Below are 27371 nucleotides of genomic sequence, written 5' to 3' on the forward strand. Positions count from 1 at the left end.
CAAAGGTCCAAACAAGTTTGGAACTTTTGGGTCCCTTGGATCACACATACAAAAACTCTGCTTGTCTTTCACGGCCCCTTCCAACACCCACGGTGCTCACATACCAGTACTAAGCAATCCCAAAAGCAACAGAGACAGCATATACAACATTTTTGCATGCATGTTGAGCGCAGATATGTGATTTGCTGTTAAAGTCATCGACTCATAGAGCTGAAAACAAGAAAGCTGACTTTGCGTAGACTCTTGGCAGGCGGCTTTGCTTTTTCAGACAAAAAGTTCACGAGTCGGGAAGGAATTGTTACAAGAAATGCGATCATATCGATGGTGTATACGTGTATACCAGTTGACGTTCATGATCGTTCTCCTTTTGTAGGTTGTGACGCTGGAACAAACAAAAAAATCAGCGCTATAGAGATGGTATTCCAGCTTGGAGGAAATGTTATACTTCATATCGCAAATACGAGCGTTCGAAGCTTTAGAAATAGGACTTCCAGTTACGTAACTGAGATCTAAGCGATTCGATGAATTTGTGATTCGCGACAAAAAACTAAATGTGAAACACGACGCAATGTCAGATTATAACCATGTTTGATCTTACTACATTTCCCTACTCATATCCACAATAATTACACAAGGTCAGCATCAGTCCTTCATATCGACACTTTTACTCTACTAATCCACATCCTCCATTTGTTCAATTATCATAATACTGCTGCTGTCGACTCATTCTCTGTCCCTGACTCCTCGCCATCGAAGCAGTAGCAGCCGGAGCAGATGGTATTCTCGCATCAGCTCGTGGTGACATGCTTCCCTGCGGGTATGGTTGATGTGGTTGAACAAAATAGCTTCCTCCGTTATAGTGTTGATTCATGGATAGTGGTGGTGATGTATTATACTGTGGGTATTGGGCATACTGCTGTTGCTGACGCAAAAATCCTGGTTCTGCATCACCTTGGAAGTGTGGACGGGTGTATGTTGTTTGTGGTGCGGGTGGACTGTGGATGGCTGCGTCGTGGCCTATGGTGCCAGCGACGTGGTGTTGTACGCCGACTGTGAATTGCAGGAAGAAGTAGGTTGCGAAGGCGGCAATTAGGACTACGACGACGGCAATCCTGTTTCGGGTTTTGAGTATCAGATTTTTTGTTGACTTAAAGCAAACAAAAGGCATAGGAGGAATTACTCACCATATCCAGACAGGAACATTATATCCACGGTTTTGATACAAGAGTAGCCCAAAGATGATATCAATCATGGCAGCAATGATAATAAGACGACCAATCCACCAATGCGCCATATCATGTGCAGGTATGCCTTTTCGTTCAGGGTTGAACAAGGCATTGATTGCCATGCCCAAGAATCCTTGAAATGGAGCGGCAATTACAATGGCCAAACCAAGTACGGTGTGGACTCCTAATGAGCAAGAGACAGGAAACCGATGAGGAAACGAATTCAAAATTGGAATTGGCAAAAAAAGCAGAAAGGAACATTAAAGTATTGACTACCTTGAGATGCATAGTCGAAATGGTCTCCACTGCCAATTCCAATATACGCCAGTCCAAAAGCAATGAAGGTAAAGACAATGACTAGTGACAATGTACCGTAGTGGATTCTAAACCACCAGATACCCTAAAAGACGATTTAGAGAGTATGAGTACTGGAGCTTATCCAAAGAGTGTCACGTACGGTTTTTTACTGTCTTACCAAAACAGCCTTAAAGTATCGAGACGCAATAATAGCAAAAGGCGACAACACAGCCCAAGCCAAAAACATGAGAAGACCATGTATGATTATCAAGCGCTGATAGTTGTCTTCTGAAGACGAGCCTCCTCCAACACTGACTGTGGTTCCAGATCCAGAAGTGCTGTTTGTACCGCTCGTTGAAGTAGTTGATGGATTTGCACTTGACAACAAAAAGTTGGTTTGGAAGTTGCCACAGTCCGAGCGGCCGTGCTGTGAGAGTCCAGCAGTACTACAAGCAAGAGGGAATATGTCAGAAACATGATATGTGCCATCAAACAAACAAATACACTCACTTGCTGGTACTTCCAACAGAGGACCCCGAGTATGCCCAAATCCAAGTCTGCGAGCCAGTTATAGATTTCTCGTTTGTCAGTACGGCAGCTTTCGGTCGATAAAAGACCGCAGTCATGGTCGAACCAGATATGGACGACATGTTGCTCAAAAGAGCTACGTTTTGGGTAGAGTATGGATTTGGACTGTTTTGGCCAGAACTGTAGCGACGAGATACACCGATAGAGCCAGAGGAAGGATAAACGAATAGACAGTCAGCGCTGCTCATGCTGTTGCCAAGCCCAATGGAGAACCAGCCCATAGTTGATGGACCTAAGATGAGAGGTTAGTGAGGCACGTCATCCAAGTCTAGTTCGTAACAAGACTGCGTACCGGTAATCTCAAAGCGCACATTCGTGCCAAGATCGGTGGCATAGACCGTGATACCGTAAGAGCCAAGAGAGACGGACTGAGCAACGACTAGATAAATGGAGTAGGTAACGCTTAGTTCCAGATACAAACAGCAATGACAAGCAACACAGTCAGTAATCACAACGAAACAAAACATATCGGAAGTCTGCAGCACGTTAGATCTGCAGATGCTTCAACTTCAACCGCTAAAAACCAGGTGCAGCAAAAATGTCCTGACTGCGGCGATGAAATATAAGCTCCACACAACATACAGCCAACATTACAATGAAATATCAATGATTTAGTGCGTTGGCACTGCAGCAAGCTCGATATCACACGTTCAAAATAACTTTTTCAACCCTCTCAAGTCCTGGGGCACCGCACAATTCTGAGTTTCGACTTGCTTACCAGAGGAGAGCAGAGACGCAACCAGGAGTAGAGCAGCCGCCATATTTCGGTGCATTGTGAGTATAAAGGCGATCTCGAGACTAGTGGATGCGGACGATTGGTAGTGGGAAGTGTTGTTGAAACGTGCTTTGTGAAAAATAGTGGTCTTGGCAAGGCTTACGAAATCGCTCGACCGGTCGGAAGGGGAGCAAGGAGTCGAAAGAGTCTGCAGACGTGAAAGACAGCCAAGAGAATTCAAAGCGTTGAAGATCTAACAGTCTTTCACGTTCAGATCTTGGTGGACGTAGTTTGAATGCTGCGTTCAACTGCATTGTCTTGCTCAAACTTTAATTGTCACAAAAATGTTGGCCGAGGACTCTGCAGTCGAGCTCGAAAAGCGGCTCCTACATCTAGAACTAATATCATCTCCAACCCACCCACCATCCACATCCACTTCACTAGCAGAACTACTCCAAACTGCCCTGTCACGATTCAACGAAATCCGAAACCAAAATTCAACCATCGACGACTTTCTACGGAAATGTACAGTGGCCAAAAACAAATTTGATAGTTTTATAAACATACCCTCTTACCCTTCATTCACCTCCTAGATGTTGATCTACAAGATACATTAGGCCAAGACACAAACGAGCTAGAACGCACCGCACTGGACGTTGCATCAATCAAGGAAATAGTTCTGGCTTCTGAGGATGGACTGGATCGTCTTGCCGAGCAAATGGTGGACTTGGAGGCTCTTAAGGAGGAGGTCGACTCGACTGTGTTGAAGGGTACATCCAATGCACAAGTGATACGAGGGCTATATATATTAATCCATTTAATTCACTAGACCTAAGTCGCTTGATACCAACCATGAGTCCTTTGGAATCCAAGCACATTGAACAACGCAAAGTCGTGTGGGGTGTCCGGGAGCGATATCTTCGTGAACTGGATTCTTACAATTCTTTTGTACGTCGCGATGCATTTGAAGCCATTCAACATTACCCATACCCATCTCCTATAGATTGACTCTACTTCGAGGTTATTTATACACTATCACCAGCTTCTTGCTGAGATGGAGGAAATGGTGTCGGCTGCTGAGCGTGCGCAACGAGCTGCTTAATGAGTGCTCAACAAGATGTAGATTGTAAATATTGTAAGTGTCGTGTGAATAAAAGAATCTCAACCAACCGATGATCGTCTCACTTGTGACTACTAAGATATGGCACTTTACATACAAATGCGTCTTTCATTCACTTATTTCTTTGTCACAGCAGCAATCAAATCACTACATAAATTCCAACAATATAGCTGACGACCGTACTTGAGTGGGACACGAGTCTTTACATGCTGCTCCCTCAGCATTCGTCAGCTCTGGTAGATCAGCATATGGGTTGATATGTCTGCAATCAACACTTTGTGCTTGAGGACGCATACTTGAATGTATAGAATCACTCGATTGGACTACGTGTTGTAGAAGAGGAATCACTTTGGATATACTCGATCGAGTATTGAAAGTCAGTAGCTGTCTCTTTTTACCTGTCAGAATTACTACCAGCTGCCTTCCACTCCAAGTGTACATATGCGGGTAGATAGTAGCCATACAACCATATACATTCCTATGTTGTAAAATTTCAATGAGTATTGTTTTGCGTGTGGACGTTCTATATTCAGTTGTTGTTGCATTCGATGATGTAGCAACACAACAGAAGCACTTACAGGTCCGTTATGATAATTGAAGCCGTGTGCAGTAGTTGGATCTGCCGAATCGTTGGTATTGTCGTAAACGGGTTGATATGCCCAGTCAGAAGGATCAAGCGTCTTGACACCTGCATGGAGAAAACAATCATATAAGAGGTGGAACCAAAAAAGACCACGACATCTGTGATATACCAAGAGGTCCAGCAACTACATCTTCAACCATCTTCAAAGTAACTCGTGCATGACTCAAATCAAACCGTTCAGGTGCCTAAATAATTGTTTCGTATTTCATTGGCAGAACAAAGCGTCAGCTGTAGATTGGAAAATGAAGTGTCGTTCTCACCACAACCATGGCAACACAAAAGTTGGGTTGAAGCTAATCTTGTCATTGCTGCCTTCAGCGGGATCTGAATAGTAGAACATTAGACCATTATCTTTTCTTCATGAAATAATTCCAAACTCACCTGTAGGACTAAAGAAACATCGTCCAAAGCTCTGGTGGATGAGCTTGTCCCATTCAGCATACGTGACAAGCGTGTCGGGTTTACCTCTCTCCATTTTGACAAGGACACTCAGCAAAAAAGACAAAATGTTCCTCCAAATAGGGCAACAAAAGGCTGCCATTAAAGAATGCATCTTTGAGCGACACTTACAGGTCCCTTGCCATAATTGAAATTTTGCACAATCAGCCCATGCAATAACTGCTAAGTATAAGTAGCTCTCTACAACAGGACTCCTAATGAAAAATGGAGTTGTGTAGATTTCGGTTTCAAGTGATTTGCAAACCACAAAAAGGTCGAGAAAAGCTGCAGAGTATAAATATTGTCATTAGCGTGTGCACAAAAATATCTCAACCGTCTCAACCAAAGACGAACCCAGCACCAAATTTTCACGCTGACTACACATATATGTAACCTCCATCCCTCTACATACAAATCTCTCCACTTATTTTTTTGTCACTGCAGCAATCAAATCAGTACACAATTCCAACAACGTAGCTGACGACCATGCCTGAGTGGGACACGAATCTTTACATTCTGCACCCTCAGCGTCCGTCAACTCTGGAAGACCTGCATATGGGTTGATTGACGTGTCTGCAATCAACGCTTTGTGTTTGAGGATGCAGGCTTGAATGTATGAAATCACTCGATTGGACTACGTGTTACAGTAAAGAGAATCAGTTGGGTAGACTCGATCGAGTGTCAGGTCAGTGGCTACTTTTTTTACCTGTTCAGAATTACTGCCAGCTGCCTTCAACTCAAAGTGCAGATAGGCTCGTAGATAGTAGCCGTAAATCCATACCCATTCCTATTTGTGAAGATTTTAATGATTAATACCTTTCATAGAGACTTTTCACTAATATCTTTTTTGCATTCGACCATTTAGCAACACAACAGATATCCTTACAGGTCCGTTATGATAATTGAAACCATGAGCAATAGTTGGATCTGCCGAATCATTGGTATTGTCATATACAGGTCGATATGCCCAGTCAGAAGGATCAAGTGTCTTGATACCTAATTCGAAAAACGATCATGCTCGATGGAGAACCAAAAAAAGTCATTACAAGATTTCTGAATACCAATAGGTCCGGCAAGCACATCTCGAACCATCTTCAAAGCAACTCGTGCATGACTCAAATCAAACAGTTCTGGTGCCTAAATGATTGTTTCGTATTTCATTAGCGAAAAGACTCGTCGGCTTATGAAGTATCGTACTTACCACAACCATAGCAACACAAAAGTTGGGTCGTAATTGATAATCTGTATACTCGGCAGAACCACCAACAGTATCTTTGTATATACCACGTCGATTGATGAGACTTGGAGAGGGTATGTTGTAATTGCTGTCCTCAGCTGGATCTGAATATTGACAGATTAACCTTTCGTGTTTTTCGGTTCATAGAATCATTCGAAACTCACCTTTCGGAATAAAGAAACATCGATCAAAGTTTTGCTGAACGAGCTTGTCCCATTCAGCATACGTGAGAAGCGTGTCTGGTTTGCCACCTTCTATTTTAAAAATGGGGACTTAGCTAAAAGGACACTTCGTTCCTCCAAACGTATGCCACAAACCTGACGGAACCATAACACCCTTCCAAGGCCAGAACTGATATCCTTTCTGCACAACATCAGTACTAATCCATCGCAGAGCAGCCTTGAGCAACCCAATGATTTCAACAGCAGCTCCGTCACGAGGTGTAGCAGGAACACCCTTGGTTCCAGCTTTGGAAGACGATCCATTCTTGTCCATCCATGTTCCACAATTGAATTTGGAGCCACCGTGAATGAAACCAGTTTGCAAGTCAGTCTTGATACTGATGTTGAAGCCCTGAGGTGAAAGAAAATTTGTGAGATTGGGGGCGAAAGAATTCTAGATACTCGATTGAATCATGTTCGTTTACCTCATCAGCCATATGTTCATCAAGATTCACACCAGCATTCCATTCCCTAAACTGAATCCCTCGTGCATGTCGTTCCAGAATCTCTTGCAAGATCTGCGCAACAGTAGAACGATGCTGATAACATCGCTCATCATTCGCCTCTACATACGAATCACCATCATCACCAGGCATATTATCACCAACAAGTCCAAACGACTCCTTCCTATATCGTTGCGTAGGTGGGAATCGTCTCGCAACTTCAGTACCCAAGAATTTCAACCCTTCCGTGCTTGCACGACAATATTCTTGGACACCCCATACCCACCACCAACTAGCATCTCTCGCATTATATCGTGGGCGGATACCTTGATCCAACAAGTTGGGTACGAGACCATGTCGCAATACAGATCCAAATGCAATCAGTAGGCGACGTGCTTGTGGGTGATGGCCTGGACACAAGAGTAGTCCTCGTAATGCTATAAATGTATCTCGTCCCCATGCTCGCATGTGGTTTGTTGCGAAATGGGGTAGACCTGCGGCCAAGCTGGCTTCACGTGTGAGCGCTTCAGCGACTTTGGGGTCATGGATACTACGTAGTCGAATTGGTGGATCTAGTGGGTATACTCTTGGGAAGAGTCCTGTCGACGAGACACGTCCAAACATTTGGACGGTGGTAAGAGCCAATGCTTTCAAAAAGCCCTCGGTACTGGACGCGGTGTGCGCATGACTAGTAAGACCACGAGGTGTTATTGCTTGCTCAGCATGGATACTAGCTACTCGATGGCAGAGTCCTTGGTATGCAGAGCATACGATAATGGTGAAATATTTGGGCACAAAGGATGGTCCAAGCTGTTTTACAAGTGATAGGCGTTCGTCCAACCAATCCACGAACTTTGAGAGCGACGTGTAGAGAGGAGCATACCTAGAAAATCAAAAAAATGATTATTATGATGTTCTAACGGGTTGATCTTTTCGCTTTCAGAACCACACATACTTGATGAGACGGTTGAGAATATAATCCATCATCCAGGGTCCAGCTCGTAGATTATTGAATAAAGGATGACCCAATTCATTATTACTAGCAGCGCCAGCCAATACAGAGACAAATCCTTGCAAGCCACAATATGAAAGTTTTCCAAATCCAGGTATTTCATAGGCACCATCACCTGTGCAAAAGGAAAGCAGGTATTGAAAATTTGAAGTAAATCCGCACAACTGTTGCGGAATCACACCAGTCATATCAGACTCTTCTTCAGCAATACGATAAAGCGCCACATTCAAAGCCTCCATATCCAAATCCATGACTGATTCCCATAGACCAGGTGGCCATCCATGCGTCACATCATACGAAAACCACGAATCCAGTGTTCCAAGCCCTTCACGACCAAGTTTCACAGCATACTCAACAGCAGTACTACGTTTCTGGAAACCCAGCAACTCCCATAGTTGCGCCAAAACACCCATCTGATCCTGTTCTTTTACAATCTCGAGATCTGCATCATCGAAATCGTCAACATCTGGATCAATATTGGATCCAACAGCCCACGTTCGATACAAGACTATAGATCCAGGATCGAAATGCTGTCCATCGATTTCAATAATCGAGTGGATGTCATTCGACGTTGGACCAGTTTCAGTTCTGACTTTGGTCATATTGGTTTCGGATACGGAGCAGTCTAACGAGCATGGTAGACCTGTAATCACTCCTAGTACTGTAGAGCGTCGTCGAGTCAAGAGTCTGAGTCGAGACGTAGGACGATCTTTAGAAGCAGCCGCAGAATTGTCACGAGGTGGTGTTTTGGGTTGTATAGGACCCTGCTGTCCATCAGCTGGGAAATCACCCATATGATGGTAGTATGCTATAGGTGATGTGGGAGACATGAAGCCATCCATAGCACCTTCTGAGAATGTCCGCTCGTGGTGCTTCTTCTCGGCATCTGTGTGGGGTAACTTGTGTCCGTTGACTGATTTGACCTGAATACGCAACGTTGCTGCTTGCATCAGCATAATGGCTTGGTTTCGTAAAGTTATGGGTGCATGGACTACCGAGCGGAGAAAGAGGAGGTGAGCAAAACAAGTACCACACGATTATTACAATGCATCCATGCAAAACAAGAAACGCATACTTTCAGGATTGGGTTTCTTGCTGAATGCATGGCGTGCAATCATCAAATACCCATCATGAGTAACAGGATGCACTCGATGAATGGAAATGAACTAAAATGTGTGGTGTAGAGTTAGTATATCGTTGGTCCGTCATGGAATATGTTCTGGCTGGCTTCGCTTTTTGCGCTTTATCAACGTATCCCTAGACACAGTCTTTCACACACTTACATCGCCTTGCTGATGAACATAGATTTCCGTAAACCCGTCCTTGGCCATCTTGTAATGCAACGCACTCAATATAGCCTTGGCTAAAAAAAATTAAGCTCTCAATTGATGCCTTGAGATACACGACGTGTTTCTAATTCCCACAACATACCTGGAATAATCCCTTCAAAACTCTCCGGAACTCGATACTTGCGAGTCTCAGTCACAACATTCAATAATTCAGGTACAATCTCATCATATCCTTTCGTAGATCCAACAGCACAAGCCGACATGGCAACAACAGCAGCATTGGGCAGTGAGTCTTCAGCAGTACGTTTTTGATGTGGTGTTTCATTGTCATGTGTGCAATCCATAAAGAGAGCATGTGGTGGAGATCCTCGTACGTGGATAATGAGATCTTCAGCATCGTCAGAGGCTGAGAATACAGACGAATCCATCTCGTGGCCCAGCATTTGTAAGGGAAAATGTTCAGGTGGGAATGTAAGTGAACCTAGGCCAAAAAAGCATGTCACAAAACGTAAAGGTGAAACTGGTTGACGATGAACATACCAACAGGTTCTCCACCATAACGATGAACAAGCCTAGAGAGCTCTTGGGCATCCCATGCATTCATCGCTTCTCGAATCAGACTATTGATTCCCAGTCGCGAGACGAAGATACGATCCTTGTCTTCTGACCCAGTAAAGAGCTCAGCAAATACGTATAGATCAGGGCGCACTTGTCGACCGATATCTAGTAAATATTCAGCAACGTGGATTGGCGTACTGTGACAATTGTCGATACGGAATCCGGCAAATAGCGATGCCATTTTCTTCGTATATATTGTCATGTGCTTCCACAAGTATGGATTTTCATTCTGCGTGCAGACGAGAGAGGGTGTACTGTGAGCTGAAGAGGGCAAAAAAGGCAACAATCAAAGAAGACATCGTCGAGCGACACGTACAGGTCCCTTGCCATAATTCAACTTGACACAATCGCCCCATGCAATAACTTCTCGACGAATATAAGACTTGGATTGCGGTCCAGCAAAGTTTTTCAGTGGATCGGCATTCCAAATCCAACCATTGTTTGCCAATTTGAGAGCATCGGGATGGAAGTGTCTTGTCTCTTCATTATCTGGAAGGCGAGTAAAGTAGCTGTCTACAATAGGATTTCTATCGCAACATGACGTGTTTAGAGTTCGGTTTCAAGTGCTTTGCAAAGGAACAAAACCAAACTACTGTGTTCTTTGGATGAACTTACGATTTCGATATAGGACCAAGTTTAGGACCGTTGGGATCCAAACGCAAGAATTTAGCACGATTATGGGTTTGTTCCAGAATCGATTTAATATCATCATCGTGTTCCTCATACCAAATCAAATTGGTTTCATCCAAGAGTGCCTTCCATGCACTAAACACTGCTTCTTCAGAGTTCAAGACTGCACCTTGATTAACAAGCCTCTTCAAGAACGCAACAGCATATGGGATCTTGATTTTACGACGGAAGCGGTTCCAAGTAGGATCGTACTCAATACACTCAGTCCTGATGATCTCTGCACGACCTTTAATATCAAGCTTTGCCAAATCGAGGTCGTTAAAGTTGGCTACTGTAGCAGTAGTTTTGCGCCATTCAACCTTAAAGTCTGCCATGGCAGCTTTGACATCAACGATATAGTATTCCCATAGTTTGAGGCTTTGCAAGACGACATCTCTGAATGTTTCCATGATTCTGGTCAAATCACCTGGTGTCTTTGGTGCAGGGTCAATGTCATAGACGATCTTGAGATCTTCAGACAATGCCATTATGGCATCATCGACTTCATATGCTGGTCGTAAGTGGGGCGAGTTGATAAGATTGTATCCTATGGGGACAACGTGTGAGATGTGATAACCACATTGAATTTATGCCAACAGCCGGGGGAAAAAACATTGACGGCTATTTGGATACCTGCTTCTGGGTGCTGATGCAGCCACACACTATTACTAGCAGTATGATTCCAGACCACATCAGTAACACTCAATATCCCATACTCTTCTCTCCCTCTATCAAACATCTCAGACAATACATTCTCCTTTTCAGACTCATCCATAATATCACCACCCTCAAACATGTCATTTGCAAGCGACAACTGATCAAATATAGAGTATGGCGAATTACTTGATCCACGTGTACTCACAGGAGCGAAATGCACCATATTGTATCCGGCGTCAGCAAACGATGCATAGTACTCTGGCCATCGCGAGACTGTGGGCATCCATTTGGGTATCACGGTTACTATAACGATTCCATCGAGAGGGAGTAATACACGTTTTACAACGTATGGATCGACTTTTCTCTTTTCGACTGGGAAGGGGACGTATAGACGTGGTTCGACGATGAAGGATCCAGGTGTTTCAGAGACTGCGTGTTGGCCATCAGAGTTGGTATAGTTGACATGGTATTGGAAGACGCCCGAGCTGTGTACAGTGATTTGAGCTACAGCGTCTGTCAAGTTGTCATGTTGGAATCTAGACAGCAACAAAAAAAATGAGCTGCGAGCTTCCAATAGTCTAGACAAGAGTTCCAACTAAAGGTATCACATACGGAATAGAGTAGAACTTGTTTCTTGAAAACGAAGCTCTAAACAACAGGACACGAGGTAAGCACACACTGACAACAGGATGGGTGGAATTGCAGCGATCAGCTAGATTACCCGTCAGATGGATAATTGGTACATAGCACACCATCTCGAGCAGCAACAGATCCAGCAGTAACGACAAAACGCAAAATGTAGGGTTTTGTACCGACAGGTGGAGGCAGTCGGATCATCTGGAAGAGCAGCAAGATTCGGTGATTCTTTACAATAATAATCGTCTTAGTTCTCTATGTAGACATACGCGTTTCAATCCTTCAGGTGAGCCATCGTTGGACAAGCGGACTGAGAAAATGATGGCCATCTTCGAGTCGCACTTTCCAGCTCACAAGAGCGTGTATAGATTCCGTAACTGAATATTGTGGTTATAAAAGTCGATATTTAGCTGCTTTGTTCTGAAGTTGTGTGGTAGTTTTGCTCCAATATCAAGTTGAAGTTCGCGATGAATCGTAAAACTTACCACGAGGCTATCCGGCTCCCGGTCTGTTTCTCTGTGCGGTAGAGGCAATTGATCCCAGTACGGTGATCTTGTAAATTTGTGTGATGTTGTTCGGGTTGGTAACTAAACTTTTGCCTGCGGAATTTCGACGCCAAAGAACCTTAAAAAACCAACCTGTGGACCATAACTTTTCCTTCGCGTCTTGTGATCATGATCGTAGAATATATAAAACGTCTATTTTTTGCTATTTAGATAGATGAGGTCTTTAGAGTTTGTCGCATCAAGGGCCCAAAGTGGTGGCAGCAACAGCCAGAGCGAGCCCGTCGAGTGCCTTGCCGCTGTCGATACTGTTTCGACCAGCATCCAGGGACTTGCGACTTTCTCCATCGGTTGTGGGGGAGTAGTCTAAGGAAATAAATGTAAGCAACAGAAATATAGATGCAATGGATGCATCACACTTACCATCAGGGTTCAGAGGAGCGAACTCATTTGATTCTGGATTGTAGGCGTTTAATTGACCTGTGATGAAATCAAAGTACCAGCTTTGATGATTGTTTTATGTTAGCTCTAGTGTTACTGTGCATACTGATAAAAACTCAAAAAGCTTACCCGCTGATTGTAAGGTCTCCAGAGTTCAAACGTTCCTTTATAAAAGGATACGTTACCAAATTCTCTAAACTAACAAGGATGGATGCATGCTCACAATATGTGCATTGCGTATCCAAATCCTTGTTTGCAAAGTTTCTGAATCACAAATAATGATTAGATACGTGGTGGATGGTGTCTCGACATTCAATATCTATTCACAGCACCCCGTCGTTGTCACTTACTTGGCAATTTTTTCACGAGCACGCCACGCAATTGTCATCCAATGATGAATGAATTCCGTAGTATCAGCTTCTTCAGGCTTCATAGACATCAGAGCACGAATACCACCACATTGTACATGACCAAGTACCACAATGTTTTCCACCTTCAATACTTTGACCGCATATTCGATAGCAGCGGACACACCGTGATGTCCATCATCAGGAGCATATGGAGCGACGAGATTGGCAACATTACGGATTATAAACAAGTCACCTGGGTCAGAGCCTGTAATCATGGCTGGATCAACTCGAGAGTCACAGCATCCAACCAAGAGAGTTTTGGGGTTCTAAGTTTGTGCGAATGTGGTTGGTATAAGAGTGTATAGTGGATGCCCTGATAAGATACACTCACTTGGCCTCCGGCAAGCTTGCGGTAGAGGTCATTGTTGTCTTGGAAGAAGTTCTAAACAGTTGCATTTTTGACGTGTTAGGTATTGTTTTGGAGCCCGTCGGGAAAACCAATTAACTAGGTCACCTTTTGGAATTTCCTATTAGATAATAAATATACGAGTTAGAAACGCAATAGAAATAGTGATTGTTTGGTTACGTCATACTACTAAAGTCGGCAATTCAAACAAACTCAATAAATCACACAACATACTTGAAACCACTGAGCAGCTTGCCCATATCAGATCTGCCACCTTGAGTCTTTGATCGAAATTGTTTGAGAGTGGGAGATGGATTTGCGACGGATTCTTCATTATCGGAGTCGAGTAGATTGAATGACTTCTTTTTCGTTACGCCCTGAGGGCGATGTACGATTTTGTCTGGCAAGTCGGCGACACTGTCAAGAGATTGAGTAGCGACCGAGTCAATAGAAGGAGAAGTCACCATATCACCAGCTAATGGAGAGGCCATTCCTTTGTTGTTTTGTTGTTTGAAAATGAAGAGTGATTTTCCAAGAATTTTTTGAGGGATGCCAATCATCACGTCATTCCTCGTGACATGATGAGGATCTAAACATAGATCTAAACAGAATTCGACAGCCTCCAAACTTTTGCCTAAATGCTAGAAAATACAATATCAACGTTTTGTTGCACCCCTTTGACACCATAATCAGTGAGTTCAAGTCGTGGTTTCAATCGTGTGATTTTAAAAAATTATGACCACAAACAACAGTTGCCGAAACTTGACGCATACTGAAATTGCTCATAATGCCACCCACAGACCTTTATACAAACCCAACCATTTCGTACATGTCGGAGCAAAGTATTCTTTTGAAATATCGGCGTCTTCTCTTTTGTCTTCTTCCTCCAAGAATTTTCCAGCACCGTTCAGCGTCGAACCTCCCGAACTACTGCGATAATGGTCAAGAGGCTTCTCACCGGGTCTCTTCTAGCTTCATTGATCCTGCTGAACGATGCCGGGAACTTACCGTTAAGATCTGATCTCGTTTTGGGCGTTCCAGTGTCCGGATCCTTCACAGCACCCAGAAAACTTGCTGCTGTCGGGACAAACTCATTTGGAGATGGCCAAGGTGTACCGTTTGTGATGGGCTGCACTTCTGCTGGCCAATTCGCTCTTACGTTTGATGCAACTCCAAGCTCGGTAAGTTTGTGGGGTTTCGGTGTTCCGACATAGGCGATCGCTCACAGGTCAACCAGTACACACCGGGGCTGCTTCAATATCTGAGATCTCAAGGTGTTTTGGCAACTTTCTTTGTGGATGTGAGTCTCGGAATGTGGTGTTTTCGCAGCAGAACTAGAACTGACGTTAAATTTGGTCGCAGGGGAATCGTACCACGAATAACGAGTACCTGCTCCAGCAAATGATGACTGATGGGTGCGTTTAGTTTACGGACTATGCCTAGACCTACTCGGTTTCTGAAATTCGAATTGCGTTAGGCATCAAATTGCTCTCTTCCTTGGAACAAACGGTGTTGTATCAAACGAGGATGACAACACCTTCCAGAACCAAGTTTACAATTTAGAGGAACAAATCTTTTCGGTTATTGGTGTCAGGCCGGCATGTGCGTATTGATTTTTGGTTTGTGTGAGGCATAGTGAACAATTCGCCAACCTCCCTCAAAATTTAGACCTTCGACCCAACAGTGGAGTGAGTTTCGGAAGCATCGTTTGTGCTATAGATTTTCTTATTGAATCTTCTTTCGCAGCAAATATCTGTGAAACAACTTCACTTGTTGAACGAATTTGGATACCGCTATGCTGTTGGGTGGAACATCGACACTCATGTATGTGGCCCACCCAGATTGCATGTCTTGGCCAAATACTGATTCATACTCGTTCCAGGACTATGACCACGCAGCTCTTAATAACGACAACATTGACGCTTCAATTGCTAATGTGGATCAAGCACTAAATAGAGCATCGCCTCTGTCTTCATCCTGGATTCTAGTCAGCCAAGAAGGTAAAATCTGCGAAGGTAATCGCCTATCTTCACATGAATTGAATCTCATGAAATCATGATAGCACTACCTGTGACTGGTGACACATCTCATCGTCTTCACGGATCTTTCTTGGAGCAGTTGATCAAGATGGTTCAATACGATGGATACACGTTCGTTACGATGCAAAAGTGTTTGGGTGATGCTCAGGGTGCTTACAAGGACGCCGCGACTCCTTCAAATATTCCGGTAAGCTCCTTTGCAGTATGTTGTGAACTTTACTGAAACAAACGTTGCTAAAAACCGTGTAATTCTAGGCGCCTGCACTTTCTCCTTCAATCATGGTACTCGCTCCTCACAGCAAACTTTTTTTCACATTTCAACTGACACTTTTTCTCAAATCTTCTTTAGCCCTCACCACAAGCTCAAATCGCACCGACCCAAGCTCCTGGTGTTCCATCTCCAACTGCTGCAGTATTTTCAGCACGCCCTGTTGTGGTACTAGCATCTCCTAATGTTCAACCATCTCCGCCAATTCAACCTTCTGCAGCTCCAGCAGTGCAGCCAATAGCATCAGCTATGGTTCAACCATCCCCGGCAGTTCAACCACCGGCTGCCTCTCCAGCAATTCCTGTTCAATCTCCTGTTGCAGTGGTTGAGTCAGCTGCAGTACCTAGTCCATCAGTAGTTGTTCTGCCGATGCCGTCGCCGCAGCCGTCAGCGGTCGGTGCTTCACCAGTTGTGGTTGTCACTTCTACTACTACAACAGCTACAACAGCTACAACTAGTACAACTGGTACAACTACAACTACTACAACCGTTGTGGTAAGTTTTGGAAAAGAGGTTTAAGTCAAACTTATTTCTCAGTATTCCCCAATACCCAAAGGTCCTACCGTCACCCGTCCTTGGATCACCAGTTGCTTCAATTGCTGTATCACCTGTAAGTCTAGTGCTTCCATCTCCAGTGATTCCATCCCCAGTAATTCCATGCCAACCCATCTTTTTAATCATATTGTCTTGCCATTTCAACAGGTCCTGGCCTCTCCCGTAATTACTTCGCCAGTAAGTCTGAAATCGATAGCCAGGACAAACACTCGTCTAGAAATCTGAACAAAAAACGCTCATGCTACCATACATATATAGAACGCTCCATCCCCAGTGATTCCATCCCCAGTGATTCCATCCCCAGTGATTCCATCCCCAGTAATTCCATCACCAGTGATTCCGTCCCCAGTAAATCCATCACCAGTGATTCCATCTCCAGTGGCATCGATTGTTGTTGTTGCATCGCCAATTATTCTTGCTTCACCAGTAAGTCTATGTGATCACAAAAGAATGCAACTGGACGGCTTGAAAGCTGAACAAACAAAACCCTTCAATAGCTACTTCCATCTTCAGCAAATATTCCAGTGGCATCTCCGGCTGCATCAATTGCTCCAGCCTCACCAGTACGTTTCTCTGTGATTGCACCCGATTCAAAGCCAGCACGTTGTCAACAAATCTGGTTTCAAAACTTTAGGTCGTGCCATCTCAAGTACCATCTGCCGTACAGATTCCATCTATGGCTATGACAACGGTTTGTAAAAGTCCCAAATTCAGCAAGCTAAAAAAAAGCACGCGTTGAAGTCACTTACGTCTTTCAATATTAGATTCCCGCACCATCTCCAGCAGCAGCACCACAATCTCCAGCATTCCCAAGTCAAATTGTGGCTTCTCCACCACCAGGAGATAATCCATTCAACGGACAACCTATTCCATTCGCAAGTCCTGACGATGGAAGTGCAGCTCCTACTGAAGTCCCAAGCACTCCTGCTGCAGGTGCTAATTCGCAGGGAAGCGCTTCATAAAATTTATTATCAAAGTGAAGAGGAAGCCCCTAGGAGAGTTTGCAACCATAATATGTTCTTTGAGATTTGTCTAGATAATGAGGAGAAACGTATGTGCCAGGCGAAGCTGTAACTGTACTTTTAAACATAAAATCTGCATCTATTTAATGAGTAAATACTGTCTCAGCGTTATTTGTTTACCCTTGTGTGGTGTGCAATAGTCTGAACCCATGCACAGCACAGAAAACCTCAAAACTGTGGGAAAAAAACTGGGATAAATTTCTATGCGATCGGTACACCGGAACACAACGGGATCTGTTTCAAAGACATATCTGCCAAGATTACTGCTCTTTGCCATCGATCTGTGCTGAATCAATCAGTCATCGCAAGAAGGAAAAACGAAAAAGAAAACACACGAACGACTTGGCCGCTTGGCCTGACAAACGAACAATCAGTTTGCAAACAGCCGCGGACGACACACGCTTAAGAGATCCAGAAGTTTATTCAACAGAGGAAACAAGATGAAGGTAGCTTCCGTATTGACGGCTGCGATTGCTATGCTTGGATTGGTATCCGCTGAAGAGATGCCATCTCCTTGGTCTTCCGGTCGTGAAGGTGCATTTTTAGATCTGATTTATGTACTAGGCTTATATAGCACGAGAGTGCAAAATCAATGTTTCCAACTGTCGTGCTTAATCGTTTTTGTAATCTTAGGTCCAGACTGGTTATATAGCTCATTCTTCGTACCTGCAAGGAAACTTGGAGATGTGTCGAGAGCTGCTGCCGCACCAGCGGCTGTTAATGCAGCAGCTACCAATACGACAAAGTTGGCTTCAGTGCCTACGATAACTTCTTGTACGAAACCTGGTTTGATGGCATTAACTTTCGATGACGGACCATATCAATACACTGCTCAAGGTATGAAACGGTCAGATTTTCTTTGTTTTGTGGTATTTCATCTGCCTCTTCAACTAACATTGAATTCTCAGTTTTGGACGAACTCAGGATATTAGGTGTTCCAGGAACCTTTTTCGTCAATGTACGTTGAAAGTCTCGTCTTATCGCTGAAATCATGTTTTCTCACTATAAGGGCGATGGTACCGTAGGGCCAGAATTACGCGTCGATTTGGGATTATGGAGATGTGGTTCGCCGTATGTTGAACGAAGGGTACGGAGCGAGTGTATTCTGCTACGACCATTGCTCAAAACAGTTTGTTAAGTCTCTAACACACACATCGAATACTACAGCCATCAGATTGGATCTCATACATGGGATCACACTGACTGCCTAAACATGGCCGATGCCAAATTCCAGTCTGAAATTACGCAGCTTGAAAATGCATTGCAATCTATTGCAGGAATCCGTCCAGCTTGTATGCGAATGTTTTGGCATGCTTTTTTGGCCACAGCCGTCGATCTCATTTCAACTCCTTTTTTATAGACTTTAGATTTCCATATGGCGACTACAATGCCCATCTACTCACATTGCTAGCTGACTATGGGTATCGAGCATCAGTTTTATGGAGTATTGATACTTTGGATTACAACCATGCACAACCAACGGCTGCAAACATAGCCAACAGTATGCAAAACGTGCATAATGCTTTGGATCGTGCTTCGGCAGTGTCTAGTTCTTGGATTGTGTTGGAACATGATGGTATGTACATTAAGTAGCAAGTTGTGCCAAGAAACACCAAATATCTGATTCTAATGCTTGTTGCTCGTGTTTTAGTTCAACCAGTGACGGGCAACGTTCAAGCAGAGGCTAATCTGCCAGGCGGATCATATTTGCAACAAGTCGTTACATTAGGAAAGCAGAAAGGATATAGATTCGTGACTGTTGCAGAGTGTAATGGAGATCCAAATGGGGCTTACAGATGAAGTGGCGGTTCTGGATCATAATTTGTTAGACAACTTCAACAACAGACATTGTAAAGTATTTAGAAGTTATAAAGCACGTATTAAGGGTGCTTGTGGTGTCTATTCCGTGTGCTAGTTCCGTGTGCTAGTGGCGAGATAAGGTCTTGAGAGGACGTGCTTTTAAAACGACGCATTCAACTCTCCACAGTTTGGGCCAAATTCAAAGCAATAAATTCTCATATTGAATTGGCATGAGCCTACACCATTCACGGAAGACATTCCAATTCGTAGCTCGAAATGTTCAAACTCCAGATGTTGCCTTGACACACCCCGATTGAGTGTAGCAGCTGACCAGCACCTCATACGGAAGCATCTTGATTCATTTAGCAAACAAGAGGCACTGAAACAACCAAAACATGTTGTTTTCTCCAAGTTTGAATGTTTTACCACGAGCTTTAATTCCAAGTGTTGCGACTAGTTGGGCAATATCATATCGGTATACTACTCATAAATTTTGCCATAAAACACTTTTTTTCTCCTCTTTGTTGTGACTGTTTCCGTGAAAGGCAACGCCGCTGTGGTAACTCTTGTGCTGGTTTCTCATATATAGCAACGATCCACATATTCCAAATTATATCATTATATCTCGACACATTGCTTCAAATGGCGACGCGTTCAGCACTATTACGCTCAAATACAGCTCCAGTACATCTAACACTTGCAAGAAAGCTGCTCTCTGCTTATACCTAGAAAAGCTGATCTGGTGCCAGGATGAATCGTTCTCCATCTCAAGCTAGCGTTCGTTCGTCCGTTACATCGCTGACTGGTTCCAAGCGAACTCACCTTCTTGAGGATCTTGTCAGGAAATTCAAAGTAAGTTCTTCGTTTTTGATGTTCTGGAGCTTTGTTAGATTTTACTGAGTTGAACACCATGTAGAACGATGAGAGTCATGTGGCACACTATGAAAAGCTATTGCGCTTTCATAAATATCCTTCTACTGACCATATGGATATTCAACGTCGTCTGCAAGGGTGAGACATCAAACACGAAACGACAAGGCCAGCCTAACCCACGCAAAAATGATAATTACTATTACTTATTATTATTCTCCAATTTAGCATGGTGAATAAATTCTCATTCGCCGGACTGGACGCAAAGTCAGAAGCTCTAGACGATCTAGTCAAACAAATCTGCAAACTCACGAAATCGTTTGATGTATACGATCTATTGAGCTTCATTCTGTCCATGTCGGAATCTCCAACTCATGCTGCATGGGATGCTCCAGATGCAATAATCAAACAAGACCCACATTCGATTCTTAAATGGAAGGATGTAATTGCAAGTGAACCTCTTGAAGGGTATCACTGGAGTCGACAGCCACAGTATGAGAATGATGATGAAGGCTACGATGAGGGTGTTGTGATTGAAGATCATGTGTCGTATGTGTCGTATGAACGAGCTCAGTCAATGGAATTGGTGAGTGGAAGGTGCACGCAGTTGCCAATCGAAAAAGTCTTTTACCAAGTCGTGCTCGCTAGATCAAAAACTCTGCTGCAACCCTTTGCAGAGTGGAGGTTCTGAAAGAGTTGAAGACTATTCAGTACTGGAATCGAAAGCCAGATAGTGTTTGTGGTAAGATCATGGGGAAGCAAATGGTGTCCTTTTTTCGCCAACTCAAACCTGTCGCAATTAGAACAACCCTTTGTATTCAAGCAGCCTACCACTCTCAGTAAGAATAGCTCACCCGCTGTATTTCGACGTCAACTAAACACCTTTTTCTTCGCATAGGCCCTGCCCTAGCACATCATGAACAAACTAGTCTCAACCATTTTCATTGTCCACGAGGGAGTCTAAATTATGTTTCAGAGATAGATCTGATTCGTGAAATTCTCTTCATGTTATCTGGTACAGAGAGCTTCGTATTCAAACGACATACATCCGCTTCATACACGGTATGAATGCTTCTGATGCAGACGAGGGTTCTCAGCTCACGCTCTTGCGAGATAGGTCCAATTGGATGTTAGTCTGACACATGCAACGCCAGGTGCTGTATATCAAATTCTATCCAGATTCGCCGAAGTTGGATCCATGATCTCCCGAATCAAGGACTTTAATCGGAAAGTTCAATTGGATGTCTCAACCAATGGACATTCCAGGACTATACAGACTTTTGCTGATGCTGCAACCAACCTTTTGAGGCCATTCGACTCCAGGATCGTTGACTTGCAGAGGCATTATCAGAGCTATCTTCGTGACATGCAAAGTTTATATAACATCGAATTAATGTTTTTTTTTGTTCACAGTTGACCTTACCTCCGGCTTTAGATGGAGTACATGTTGCATCACTTTTGCGGCTTTGGGAGACGCTCGACAAGGAGTTTCCTCTTATACATGATATTCATGGCTTGATCGAAAGGCTGGACTCTCAAAGTATCATGTACTCATGTGACGCTTGTTTTTTGTTTAGCCAAAGCTTTTCTCCTTCTAGGCCCTTTCATCGTTATTTCTATGTTGTGTGATTTGGTTAACGAGTATCTGCTGGTCAACAGCAGGAACGGTCCAGCCATATTGCAACTGCTTGTCGAGACGCTTCGTCCTATCGTGGAAAACATTGAGGAATGGATGAACGAAGGAACAATTACATCGCCTGAGGACTCTCTGATTGAGAAGTAACCTTTCGTTTGGATGTTGATAATACTTACATGTTTGTAAACGTTTGCTTTTGCTCTAGGTTGACGGATGCTCAGACCAAGTCTACCAAGTTTTGGTTTGATGCATTCTGTGCACGAGATGTGCCTATATCCTTCTTGAGCATTGTGTCAGAGGATGCTATGGTGACTGGGAAGAGCCGAATATTGCTGAATGAGTGTCGAATGGCAATCAAGGTAGGAGGAGGGCGAGAGAAAAAGTCCATTAACCAGAATTCTAACGGGAATCGTCCACAGCATCCCGTCGCGCCCGTACCGTTATATGGAGAGTTCGTCTCAGCTTTGGCTCTGGACATGGGAATGATTTTCAAACAATCACCAACTGTGAAAGACACCAACAACACTGATTTCCCTATATCAGTCAAATATCATCTGGATGTCGTAGCAACTCATCCTCCATTAACCAAAAGTAGTGACACAGATGCTAGCCCATTACCTATAGTGTCATTTGAAACCGTTATGATTAGTGTATTCAAGAAACTCATGCATTCACGCCGGTTAGAAGTTGGAAGGCTATTGACACAGACCTTACGCAACAAGTTTGGCATTGAAAATCAAATTCGAATCCTTCCAAGGTGTTGCTTCATGTTGGAGGGTGAAGCTATGAGTGCCTTTTGTCTGAGTCTTTATGAGCAGGTGGGTTAGAATAAATTCCATTTTTCACCAATGAGGTCTTTTGATCTTTTTTCATTATTTACTAGATTGAGTCAAAACGTGTGTTGCATGATTCGAATAGTGTCAATCTCTTCTTTACTTCTGCTATGACAGAATATAGTACCACTCGTGTGGGTCTGAAGAATATTAGAGTATCTCTTCCTGAAAAGTGGACGATGCTGCCGTTATCATTTCTTGCTTTGGATGATCTGCATATCGACTACATGGTAACTTGGTGTTGAACCACAACAATCTTGATCTGACTGACTGATGGTTTTTTTAGCCTCCATGGCCCACATCGCTCCTAGTATCAAAGTCGATAATTTCCGTCTATAACGAAGTAGCACGTTTACTCGTTCAGGCTAGAATTGTGCAATTGGGTCTAGAACGGGATGCAGTTTCTCAAACCAAGCAAAAGTCCCCATTGACCTCAGTGGTGGATGGTTATACAAGGAGTCTGAGGCTGAAAATGTTGCAGTTTGTGCAAGGCTTGTTGAGCCATTTTATTTCCAATGTAGGTCAACATCGTGTTGTGTGTCTTGAAGGAATTGGTGCTAACATCAATCGACGCATAATAGGCGATAGCTGAGAATGTCAAGATTTTTGATCAGGACATGTCTAAAGCCGTTGAGCTTGATGAGATGATTCAAATTCATGCACGCTTTGTTCAAACTGTGCATCATCAATGTCTGCTTCATCCTCGGGTAAGAACTTTAAGATGCCAACGCAAAATCTTCGATTTTTTTTTCGTCTTACGATGTTTCCCGAAAACCTTTGAAGGCACGACCTGTGTTGACACCTATTCGTCGTATTCTGGAATTGAGCTGTGATTTCCTTCATCGTGATCGTAAAATGGAATCTGTTGATGAGTCGCTCCAGTTTTTGACGGAAACGAACAAGGAGGTTGAAGATTTGAGAAAATTTATAGTCAATGCTCTGAGATCTAGTCGTGGGCAGCAACGTAAGTAAAAGTGCGTCTCTCACTTGTTCACTTGTTAGTAATACTTTCTTTTCTCGCTTGATAGTGTTTGAGACTCTTTCGTCGCGACTGGATTTTTAAAGATAAAAGGAAATATGACGCAAAACATGTACGCTGCAAAAATGGTCTTTGACATACAAGTAATATGTTCTTTTCGCATACAAATGGCGACAACTGTTACTACGAGGCCAAAGTCCATCAAAATAAGTTGTCCTATTCCGGATAAAGGGTTGGTTATTTCCATCAGCGCTATTTGTGGCAGCTGAGTTTTTTTTTGAGTGGATTTGCAGCAGCGTCAGTACTTTTGCTGCATTTTGTAAGAGAGTTTAAACTTGACAGCGTGAGATTGTTGGGAGGTTTGCACCAAGGGGGGACGTGAACTGTTGACTAACTATGGAGCGAGTCAGAAGATTGATTTATATCACGTTGTTGTCGCGTGGACGCGTCGAATGAGAATTATTGAAGTGCTTAGGATGATGTAGGCAATATGATCGCGTGGATCGCCTGCGGCGATGCAATTGGTGTTGCTGTTGGTGGCATTTTTTTCGACTTGCCATCTTTCACAAACTCCTTTGTAGGCCCGGCCTGCTGTGTTAACACCAATTCGTGGTATTCTGGAATTGAGCTGTGATGCCTTTCAAAGTGATCGAAAAAACGAATCTGTTGATGCGTCGCTCAAGTGTATTGGAAACCAAACAAGGAGTTTGAAGGCTTGTTGAGGAATTTATGGTCAATACTCTGAAATCTAGCCTTGAAAAACAACGTAAACGAAGAATATATTCCTCGTAGCTTTGTGGCTGTATGTATTATCACCTCGTCTTTGACTTGGACTGCATGCTTCTTTGGCACTTCACTTGAGACCGACATTGTTGACGCGACTAGGTTTTTAGAGGTACTCCTAGGAGTATGTTAGCAGCACGCAAGCTGTAGAATGTTCTTTTGCATACAGGTAATAGGTCATATATTCTTTTCGCCTACGGATGAGAAATACTGTTACTCTACTGTGATTCCAAAGTGCGAAAAATATGACGATCGTGTACAGAACTACGAGGCGGGACCATGAAACTAACTCTGATCTCTGAATCACTTTGTTTGTCTTTTGAGACTCTGAAAATTCAATTTAGCGAACATGATTGAATGATCTAGTCCACGAAATTCAACCGGTTTCTTCCTCGCTCGCTCCTGCGTTTTCAACCCCTAAAATTTTCGAAGTTTTTCAGAGCCAGCTGTTAGAAGAGAGTTACCAACAAACGACAGCAGCTTAAAGTATCCTCACGTTGGTTAACGTTGGAGTCTCCATCATGGCAGCTTCCACAAACAAAATCACCATCCTGCCAAACAGCGGTAAACCAAGGACACTTTCGGCTGTTGAAAGTTTTGGGATCTCTGCCTTGTCTCCAGCATGTATGTTTTTATGAATATGTTTTTATGAGGATGTCGCCTCTCTTGACTTGTTTGCTGGTTGGATTTATCTCCAAGCTTGCGTCAAAATTTTTTTGGAGGTTTCGTTTGCGTCAAAAGTCGGGAATGTGTATGAGCCGGTCGTTTATGCTTGTGGAGAGAGGGTTTTAGTGTTGATGTAGAGGTCAAACAATTGATTTGTTGAGGATTTGGTTGGCTCTACTACTTGTGGAGCGAGGGGTTGAATGTTGATGCAGATGTTATACAATTTGACTTGAGAATTTTGGGTGTCTGAACTTCTTCTCGTGCTTCTAGGTGCTGTGATTTTCACCAATCCATTCGATACGGCAAAGTAAGTGTAGTGGACGACTGTCACAAGCGCAATTTGAGAACTCGCTGTTGACAGGGGTGACACTACAATGGAAACCACGCGCTAAGACACAACTCCCATTACATTACATAGAGTGAGGCTGCAGCTGCAAGGGCAAGGTTACAAAGCTGCTCTCGCAACCGCTGGCAAAGACCCCGCAGCAATCGCACTAGTGAAAAAGAACCACCTCGTATACACGAATTCCTTCCAGACAATTTACAAGATTTTTATGAATGAGGGCATAAAAGGTCTCCAAAAGGGTTTAACGCCCGCATTGCTACGTGAATCGTCTAAAAACTTGTTTCGTATTGGAATGTATGAACCGATTATGAGTGTCCTGCATGGTATGATAAGTTTTTTTTAGCAAATCTTACGGTGCGAGTACTCAAACCATTTCACATATAGATCCACAGTCAGGACCAGCACCAGGCTGGAAACGAATGTTAGCGGGCAGTATGTGCGGTGTGATGGGAGCGTTTAGTTGTAATCCGTTCGAGCTGGTCAAGACTCGACTGCAGAGTAAATCAAGTGGTAAATCTGTTGCTGTTGGAACACAACACTCTTATAAAGGTGTTTGGGATGCCTTGAGATCCATTTATGTGTCTGAGGGTCTGAAGGGACTTTACAGAGGTAAGCATAAAAACGAGAATATCAAACCAATGAATTATTGATTGTGGAATCAAGTGCATTTGCATGATATCTTACAAATTCAATTTTAGGGAGTGTTTTATCTATGGGTAGAAGTGTGGTGGGAAGTGGTTCCAATTTGGCCAGCTACTCCATGATCAAGGAGTGGCTGCAACGTGAACGAGGGTGGGCAGACAGTGCTTGGACAGATATGGCTGCTGGTCTAGCTTCCGGTGTCGTCTCATGGTGAGAGTCGTTTGGGACGCAAAATGACTCTGGGTTTGCGACTGATTTTTATTTGTCTACTCCAGTTTGTTCATGAGTCCTATAGACGTAACAAGAACACGGTACTACAACCAGGTAAGCTATTTCGTATATTCCACTCATTTCAGAAGACTGAAATGTTAATATCCTTTTAAACAGCCATACGTGGATGGCAAAGGAACCATCTACACTTCCGGATTCGATGCAGTGAAAAAGATCTTTGCCCAGGAAGGTCCTGGAGCCTTCTACAAGGGATTAATCACCCAGTTCCTGAGGATAGGACCTCACTTCTGTTGTGAGTATACATTGTTGTTGAGGTTCCGACTTTTTTTTGCCTGCATTATGCTAACAATCTTTTCCAAAACGCTAGTAACATTCGTCTTCCTGGGTATTTTCAGGCGGTCATTGCTCGATAGATACGACAACCAAGACCTAAAAGAATCATTCGCAACCTTTGACTCTGACGGCGATAATTTCTTGAATGTACCTGAACTATCGAATGCTCTACAAACCGTTATTCCACCACCAAAAAACATGTCTAGAGCTGATTACTCTAGATTAATCCAGCTGTATACTGATCGAGGTAAGGATTTCATGTCATGGATGGAAATGCTGCTTTTTATTACTTGTTCTTTCGAGCCAAGGCTAAATATTACACGATCCTTATACGTTTTCTCGCCTACGAACTAACCCTTATGTCGTTTCTAGTCATCGAGGTAGCTGACGTCGACCACGACCACAAGATCTCCTTTATCGAGTACAAGTATGCAACAAAGGAAGTCCGGTCGATTGTCCGTGAACTACAACTGCAATCAGCCTTCCAATTTTTTGCACACAAGCACGAGAAGATTGATGTCAATGATTTGAAACTCGTGTTGAAGGTGAGAAAATAGTCATTTACATTCTGCTAGAGGCATATCTTGTTCTGTTTTCAGCTTCTTTTTTGCTGTCCATGTGCTAACTCGATTCCTTCCACCAGGAAATGGGCCCAAGATCCCAAAATGTAACAGAGGCAGAACACGAGCTAATCATCGCCAAGAACGCCGAAGCTTTAATCAAGCTTGCCGATAAAGATATGGACGGCAAGGTCTCTTTCGAAGAGTTTACCGCTGTTGCCGACCACGTTGACCTGTTAAGCAACCACAAAATTTTGCGGGAATGGGGCCGCTCGGCTCAAGTCAAGATAGTGTATTGA

General features: G+C 43.5%; 8 protein-coding genes across 8 annotated transcripts; 4 read left to right on the forward strand and 4 right to left on the reverse strand.

Annotated features, from left to right (window-relative positions):
- Nucleotides 1-694: 694 nt before the first annotated feature.
- SmJEL517_g04717 (uncharacterized protein) lies at nt 695-2872 on the reverse strand (the record flags this gene model as incomplete). Its single annotated transcript, XM_031170645.1, has 7 exons — nt 695-1112; nt 1185-1410; nt 1503-1626; nt 1702-1969; nt 2034-2343; nt 2404-2490; nt 2830-2872. The coding sequence occupies 7 exons, from the start codon at nt 2870-2872 to the stop codon at nt 695-697; spliced, it is 1476 nt and encodes a 491-aa protein (XP_031023415.1).
- A 298-nt stretch (nt 2873-3170) lies between these two features.
- On the forward strand, nt 3171-3928 carry SmJEL517_g04718 (uncharacterized protein; the record flags this gene model as incomplete). Its single annotated transcript, XM_031170646.1, has 4 exons — nt 3171-3351; nt 3420-3596; nt 3656-3774; nt 3830-3928. 4 exons carry the CDS (start codon nt 3171-3173, stop codon nt 3926-3928), a joined length of 576 nt encoding a protein of 191 aa, XP_031023414.1.
- A 412-nt stretch (nt 3929-4340) lies between these two features.
- On the reverse strand, nt 4341-5064 carry SmJEL517_g04719 (uncharacterized protein; the record flags this gene model as incomplete). The annotated part of the gene is made up of 5 exons (XM_031170647.1): nt 4341-4424; nt 4525-4634; nt 4699-4774; nt 4867-4913; nt 4971-5064. The coding sequence occupies 5 exons, from the start codon at nt 5062-5064 to the stop codon at nt 4341-4343; spliced, it is 411 nt and encodes a 136-aa protein (XP_031023413.1).
- Nucleotides 5065-5451: 387 nt separating this feature from the next.
- On the reverse strand, nt 5452-12138 carry SmJEL517_g04720 (uncharacterized protein; the record flags this gene model as incomplete). The annotated part of the gene is made up of 20 exons (XM_031170648.1): nt 5452-5661; nt 5734-5814; nt 5914-6023; nt 6089-6164; nt 6229-6368; nt 6429-6518; nt 6582-6837; nt 6911-7811; nt 7884-8055; nt 8122-8931; nt 9016-9106; nt 9224-9303; nt 9372-9710; nt 9770-10076; nt 10164-10374; nt 10463-11063; nt 11150-11709; nt 11786-11821; nt 11895-12010; nt 12079-12138. 20 exons carry the CDS (start codon nt 12136-12138, stop codon nt 5452-5454), a joined length of 5247 nt encoding a protein of 1748 aa, XP_031023401.1.
- A 415-nt stretch (nt 12139-12553) lies between these two features.
- Nucleotides 12554-14000, reverse strand: NCE103 (carbonic anhydrase; the record flags this gene model as incomplete). Its single annotated transcript, XM_031170649.1, has 7 exons — nt 12554-12678; nt 12736-12815; nt 12883-13017; nt 13104-13429; nt 13495-13545; nt 13618-13630; nt 13744-14000. The coding sequence occupies 7 exons, from the start codon at nt 13998-14000 to the stop codon at nt 12554-12556; spliced, it is 987 nt and encodes a 328-aa protein (XP_031023402.1).
- Nucleotides 14001-17833: 3833 nt separating this feature from the next.
- Nucleotides 17834-19193, forward strand: SmJEL517_g04722 (uncharacterized protein; the record flags this gene model as incomplete). The annotated part of the gene is made up of 7 exons (XM_031170650.1): nt 17834-17927; nt 18027-18230; nt 18302-18351; nt 18419-18480; nt 18561-18685; nt 18754-18969; nt 19045-19193. The coding sequence occupies 7 exons, from the start codon at nt 17834-17836 to the stop codon at nt 19191-19193; spliced, it is 900 nt and encodes a 299-aa protein (XP_031023399.1).
- Nucleotides 19194-19943: 750 nt separating this feature from the next.
- Nucleotides 19944-23595, forward strand: SmJEL517_g04723 (uncharacterized protein; the record flags this gene model as incomplete). The annotated part of the gene is made up of 16 exons (XM_031170651.1): nt 19944-20045; nt 20110-20204; nt 20292-20649; nt 20712-20805; nt 20867-20902; nt 20962-21125; nt 21181-21436; nt 21499-21603; nt 21662-21842; nt 21905-22058; nt 22119-22517; nt 22583-22762; nt 22819-23049; nt 23114-23239; nt 23316-23496; nt 23561-23595. The coding sequence occupies 16 exons, from the start codon at nt 19944-19946 to the stop codon at nt 23593-23595; spliced, it is 2697 nt and encodes an 898-aa protein (XP_031023400.1).
- A 1220-nt stretch (nt 23596-24815) lies between these two features.
- On the forward strand, nt 24816-27371 carry SmJEL517_g04724 (uncharacterized protein; the record flags this gene model as incomplete). The annotated part of the gene is made up of 10 exons (XM_031170652.1): nt 24816-24918; nt 25231-25267; nt 25379-25629; nt 25691-25915; nt 26005-26158; nt 26224-26272; nt 26336-26471; nt 26547-26759; nt 26885-27057; nt 27156-27371. The coding sequence occupies 10 exons, from the start codon at nt 24816-24818 to the stop codon at nt 27369-27371; spliced, it is 1557 nt and encodes a 518-aa protein (XP_031023397.1).

This window comes from Synchytrium microbalum, assembly GCF_006535985.1.
Source record: "Synchytrium microbalum strain JEL517 chromosome Unknown SmJEL517_scf0034, whole genome shotgun sequence".
In the NCBI taxonomy this organism is placed as follows: domain Eukaryota; kingdom Fungi; phylum Chytridiomycota; class Chytridiomycetes; order Synchytriales; family Synchytriaceae; genus Synchytrium; species Synchytrium microbalum.